Below are 6,456 nucleotides of genomic sequence, written 5' to 3'. Positions count from 1 at the left end.
GCAAATCTTCTATCTATTCCATATAATTATTTTTTTTAGTTCCTTTGTCAAAATTTGTTTTTTTTTTCAACTTCTTCAATTATCCCATGTAATGTTTACCTTATGTGTTCATTCTTAAATAATTAATTGAATTTTTATTACATGAATATTTTCTTTTCTATATTTGGTTGTTGAATATATCTTTGCATAACTTTGTCTTATTTTAAATCAAAATGGATGATATAGACCAATCAGAAATATATGATCCTTCGATAAATTCATTCAGTCAAGTTGGTTCTGTTATTGATCATGCTTTGTTCTTGCAAAGTGAGATACAAGGTACGCTCTCTTTCTTAAATCATATATTATTGAAGAATAGTAAAATAGACTGCTTATTTATTTAGTGTTAAAACATCTGACTGTGATTATGTCGTGAGATGTTATTCAGTAACTGTAAAATAAAAATAGTATTTTGTAATATATTCTCCTCACAAGATTCAAATGAGTCAAGTATTTAGTCTATATAATATCTTTATGCCAATGGTTTATTCATGTTGTGTTGAATCTATTTTGTGTCATATGATTCAGATGAGGTTCTTTTATTGTTGTGTATATTTTTCTCAATTTTATGTCTACCAGGTTGCCTTGATGTTGGTGACCCTAACTATGAATGTTCAATTTGTGGCGCGTGTTTCTGGTTATTAGAACGTGTTGAAAGAGAGTCTACAGTTAGTCGTCCTATTTTTACTGTTTGTTGCTCAAAGGGAAAAATCCAGTTACCTTATCTTCAAAGGCCCCCAGATCTGTTATATGATTTGATCAATGGACATGATAGCAAGAGTTTGTATTTCCAAAAAAATATTCGATCTTATAACAGTATGTTTGCCTTCACGTCTCTTGGCGGTAAGGTATTGGATTATGTGAATGATGGGAGGGGTCCACCGCAGTTTATAATAAGTGGTCAAAATTATCATCGGATTGGAAGTTTGCTCCCAGTTGCTGGTGAGAAGCCTAAATTTGCACAGTTATACGTATACGACACTCAGCATGAGATAATGCATAGGCAGCGAATTTTTGGGTATGTGTGTTTGAAACTTTGTTGTTTAGTGTTTTTGTTGTATTTTCCTGGTGTTTTATTGTTATCTTTATTGTGAATTAGGTTTATAGCTGTGACTTCATATATATACTGTGTTTTGTTCCTGTTATAATATGATATTAGTTATTTTTTGCTAATAAAAGATTTTTAATATCAAAATATGTTACAATGGTATTTCTGTGTGGTTTTTAAATATATTTTTTCTGGTTAATATGTTTTTGTTTTAGGCAAACATCTGAGATAGATAAAGAGTTGATAACTGAGTTGTTGCAAATGATCGATACTCATAATGTCATAGCACAGTCTTTTCGAAGAGTTAGAGAACTATATGAGTGTCATCCATCTGAGATTTTCTCATTGAAGTTGTATTCGCAACGGAACGTTGATCGAAGAATGTACAGTGCTCCCTCTTGCGATGAAGTTGCTGCTTTGATTGTTGGAGATTTTGATTCGTCGGACCATGGTCGTGACATTATTGTTCGATCTACTGGTGGTCGGTTGCAACGTATATATGAAACTCATGCTCTGTATTGGCCCTTACAGTATCCTCTGTTGTTTCCATATGGCGAGGATGGTTATTAGCTGAACATTGGTTATCGTGGTGAACAGCGCGGATATGTTCCTGGAAGGAGAACAAGAGTTTCCCTCAGGGAATTCATATGTTTTCGTCTCCAGATTAGGGAGCACGAAGATGGAATTATTCACAAGTCTAGGCGGTTGTTTCAACAATTTGTTGTTGATTGTTTCACGATGATTGAGTCGCAGAGGTTGTATGAGATTAGAATGAAGCAAAGTACAATTAGAGGAGAAGTCCTTCAAGGAATAGAGGAGGCTATGCGTCGTGGCGATGATGAGGCTTCTTCAATTGGGACACGAATCATTTTGCCTTCCTCATTCACTGGTGGTAGACGTTATATGTTTAATCGTTGTCAGGATGCCATGGCGATTTGCAAACATTTTGGGTATCCAGATTTGTTCCTCACTATTACGTGTAATCCAAATTGGCCTGAGTTTCAGCGGTTCACGGAGCGGGAGCGAATTTCGATCGCTGATCGTCCTGATATCTCTTGTCGTGTCTTTCATGCCAAGTTGAAGTGTCTCCTTAGTGATCTCAAGGAAGGTGTGTTTTTTGGTCCACTTAATGCAGGTAAGTTCTTTTCTCGGTTAGGATTTCAATTTTTGTTAGTCGTGTTTGGACATGTAGTTGTCTGGCTTCTTCAGAATGTTTTTTGTATTTTTTAGGTTTGTATACTATTGAGTTTCAAAAAAGGGGTTTACCGCATGCACACATGCTACTGTGGCTTAATGCGGAAAGCAACTTACAAAGTGTTGAAATTGTGGATGAATTCATCTGTGCCGAGCTACCCAATCCCCAGAAATTTCCATCTCTTTATAATGGTGTCACGAAGTACATGATCCATGGTCCCTGTGGTCCACTTAGACCGAGTTCTCCTTGTATGAAAGATGGTAAGTGCTCAAAATTTTATCCGAAAAAATTCGTTGACCAAACAAGCTTTGATGAAGATGGCTATCCAATATATAGACGTCGTAATATGGGTGTCACAGTGAAGATCAATGATGTCGATATCGACAATAGATTTGTTGTGCCCTATAATCCACTGTTGTTAATGAAATACCAAGCTCACATAAATCTCGAGTTCTGTAACAAGTCAAATGTTATCAAGTATCTATTTAAATATGTTAACAAGGGTCCAGATCGGGTGACCGCAACTGTTGGAGAGAGATATGATGTTGGTGAATCTTCTCAAGTGGTTGATGAGATCAAACAGTATTATGATTGTCGTTATTTGTCACTGTCTGAATCCATGTGGAGAATTTTTGCTTACGATATTCATCAAAGATGGCCGTCGGTACAGAGGTTGACTTTTCACTTGCCCAACCAGCAACATGTTGTATTCGATGATGCTGATATCACTACTCATGTTTATTTGCGCAACAAAGATTTGTTGACGATGTTTACGGGTTGGATGATGGCCAACAGGCGGTTCTCAGAGGGGCGGTCTCTAACATATGTTGAATATCCAGGCAAATTTGTCTATTGTTTGAGGAGCAGGGAGTGGAAGCCAAGACAAAGGGGATTTTCAATTGGAAGATTGAGTTTTGCTCATCCCTCATCTGGTGAACTTTTCTACATGCGGATGCTTTTGAATGTCCAGAGAGGTTGTACTAGCTTTCGAAGTATAAGAACCGTGAATGGTGTTACATATGATACATTTCAAGAGGCATGTTCCGCCATGGGATTCTTGATAGATGATAATGAGTATGTTTCTGCTATTAAGGAAGTTGCCGAGTTAGCGTCGGCTGCGCAGCTAAGGAGGCTTTTTGTGATGTTGCTGTTATCTGGTTCCATGGGAAGACCTCTGTTAGTTTGGGAGCAAACTTGGACTTATTTGTCTGATGATATTCTTTACCGTAGAAGACACGAGCTGCAATATCCTGGTAAGATTTTTGTTTGTTGTGAATTTATTACAAGATAGGTAGGCACACACGCATCCACACATTAGAGAAGTTATATTATGGTGCTAATATTTATTAATTATTGTTGAATGTAGATCTTACTATGAGTCAAGACGAGTTGCAGACGTTTTGTTTGTTGGAGATTGAGAGACTATTGCAGAGTAATGGAAAATCATTGAGAAATTATGCTGGCATGCCCGTTCCTAATAACTCTTTAGTCTCTCAATTTAGCAATTTGATGCTGCTGCGTGAGTTGCAGTATGATACTGTTTCTTTGTCTCGTGAGCATGATGCAGATCTCTTAAAGTTAAATGAAGAACAGAGGGTGGTCTACGATAAAATTATTGACTGTGTTTCGAATAAGAAGGATGGGTTCTTTTTTGTGTACGGGTTTGGTGGCACTGGAAAAACTTTTTTATACAGAGTTTTGTCAGCTAGATTGCGATCTGAGAAAAAGATTGTTATCAATGTTGCTTCTAGTGGTATTGCTTCTCTGTTGTTACCTGGTGGTAAGACGGCTCATTCTATGTTCAATATTCCTGTTGATCTGACTGAAGACACTGTTTGCCGGATTAAGAATGACAGTCCAAAAGCTGAGGTATTTCGGTTGGCCGATTTGATTATTTGGGATGAGGCACCGATGACTAACAAATTAGCATTTGAAGCGCTTGATAGGACGTTGCGTGATATAATGGTTTCAGTCTCTGATAGGAATAAAGATTTACCTTTTGGTGGGAAGGTGGTTGTTTTGGGTGGTGATTTCAGGTAGGTGTTGCCAGTTATTCCAAAAGGTTCGCGTGCTGAGATTGTCATGGCTTCCATAAATTCTTCTATCATTTGGAAATATTGCGAAGTTTTGCGATTGACAACAAATATGAGGTTAGCAACCGGATCGGAACAATCAACTGCTCAGGAGTTAAGGTCGTTTTCAGATTGGATACTTCAAATCAGTGAAGGTCGATGTGGAGCAGTGGTCAACGATAAACTTTTTGTTGATATTCCTCCTGATCTAATCATTCCTGTCTTGGAAAATCCAGTGGAAGATATTGTAAATACAATCTATCCAAATTTGGTTCAAAATTTTTGTGATCCAAGTTTTTTCCAAGATAGGGCAATACTTGCTCCGACTGTTGAAAATGTTGAAGAGATAAACAATTATATAGTTGACCTGTTGCCCGATGAGGAGAAAAGTTACCTCAGTGCTGATTCGATATGTGGTAGTGATGCTTATTCTGATGTTGATGTTGATTGGATAACTGTTGAATTCTTGAATCAGATTAGGTGTTCTGGTCTACCTAATCATTTGTTGAAGTTGAAAATAGGCGTGCCTATTATTTTGTTGAGGAATATTGATCCGGCTGGGGGTTTGTGTAATGGTACTCGACTTGTCGTGCAAGATCTAGGGACAAATGTGATTGGTGCCGATATTGTTTCTGGTAGCAATGTTGGGGATAAAGTTTTTATCACTAGAATGAATATGATTCCTAGTGATACGGTTATACCGTTTAAATTCCAACGTCGTCAATTTTCGGTTTCTTTGTCGTTTGCAATGACAATCAACAAAAGCCAGGGTCAGACATTATCAACAGTCGGTTTGTTCTTGCGTCGTCCTGTGTTTTCTCATGGTCAGCTTTATGTAGCTCTTTCCCGAGTTAGGAATAGAAATGGTCTTAAGATTTTACTTTGTGATGAAGGATTAGTTGATGCTGCCAAGACTGAAAACGTTGTATTTAAGGAAGTTTTTGATAAGATATAATGTATTTTTTGTTATATGATTCAGTTTTAACTGTGTAATTTATAGTTTTGATTTTGTGTATATGTTCTTTGTAGAGGGACATCTTCTTTGGGGTATTTTTAAAATTGTCTCAAGCATTTCGTGTGCACTAGATGCATTATTCTTTATGAACCATTAGTTTCTATTAAGTGAAAATTAAATGATGTTGTGAAAGAAAAGTATTCATACGTTTTATAAATATAGAATATATTAGTTGGAGAAAAAGAAGTATACGTTACCAATAAATATATAAATAAATAAATTGGATAATATATACTGTATTTAAAAGAAAGAAAGAAAGAGTACTCCGAATCAATAAATTTCATGCGACTAATCATTAGTATCGGAATAACTGGTTTAAATTGCATAATATATATTGTATTTATAATTATGTGATACTGTATAAGTAGATAATTGTGCTTTTTTGGATAAATTTGATGATTTATATTTTCATATTTTGTTTTAATTTTTTTTTTACTTGGAGAAGCTATTTTTTAAATACAGTTATTTTATTTGATATGAAAAAGATATGAAAAATGTATTTCATTATGTGGTTTTGAAAATATTCAATTATAATCTAATTATATATTTTCTTAGGAAAAAAATTTCTTTGTGCTTTCTCTCTTCTATTTTTTTTATTATTGTTTTCGTTTTAATAATTAGGTCAAATTCTAATTTCATGTTTAATATTTTAAATCTTTTATTTTAGTGCAGAATAATTTTACACCATTTTAGTATTATTTCAATCTTAAAATTGGTACAAATTTTATATATTAGGAAATATTTTGTATTAGACTATTCAGGTTTAAAGTATTTAATTATGTAATAAAATGTTATGCATTTATTATAGTTCATCTATGTTCTTTTTTTATATTATCCTTTGATTTCTATATAATGTAATCAAATGGTCTATATAAATGTGGGATATTGTATAAATAGATAATTGTTCTGCTCATTTAAAATATACTCTCTTTTTTAGTGGATAACTTTGATGATTGATATCTTCATATTTTATTTTGATTTTTTTTTAGTTTAAAAAGCGATTTTTTAAAATATAGTTATTTTTTTTATATGAAAAGGTTATTTCATTACATGCTTTTGAAAATATTCAATTTTATTAAAAAAATTA

At 34.3% G+C, this 6,456-nt stretch overlaps 2 protein-coding genes across 2 annotated transcripts; both read left to right on the top strand.

Annotated features, from left to right (window-relative positions):
- The first annotated feature begins 212 nt into the window (after nucleotides 1-212).
- Nucleotides 213-4,322, top strand: LOC130974852 (uncharacterized). Its single transcript, XM_057899694.1, has 6 exons — nucleotides 213-318; nucleotides 619-1,057; nucleotides 1,303-1,552; nucleotides 1,658-2,222; nucleotides 2,318-3,535; nucleotides 3,649-4,322. The coding sequence occupies exons 1-6, from the start codon at nucleotides 213-215 to the stop codon at nucleotides 4,320-4,322; spliced, it is 3,252 nt and encodes a 1,083-aa protein (XP_057755677.1).
- Nucleotides 4,323-4,364: 42 nt separating this feature from the next.
- Nucleotides 4,365-5,309, top strand: LOC130974851 (uncharacterized). The gene has a single exon (XM_057899693.1). The coding sequence runs from the start codon at nucleotides 4,365-4,367 to the stop codon at nucleotides 5,307-5,309; it is 945 nt and encodes a 314-aa protein (XP_057755676.1).
- Nucleotides 5,310-6,456: the final 1,147 nt, after the last annotated feature.

The sequence above is a fragment of the Arachis stenosperma genome, chromosome 4, assembly GCF_014773155.1.
Source record: "Arachis stenosperma cultivar V10309 chromosome 4, arast.V10309.gnm1.PFL2, whole genome shotgun sequence".
Lineage (NCBI taxonomy): Eukaryota > Viridiplantae > Streptophyta > Magnoliopsida > Fabales > Fabaceae > Arachis > Arachis stenosperma.
The sequence above is the reverse complement of the archived record's forward strand: the minus strand, read 5'-3'. Positions and strand labels throughout refer to the sequence as shown.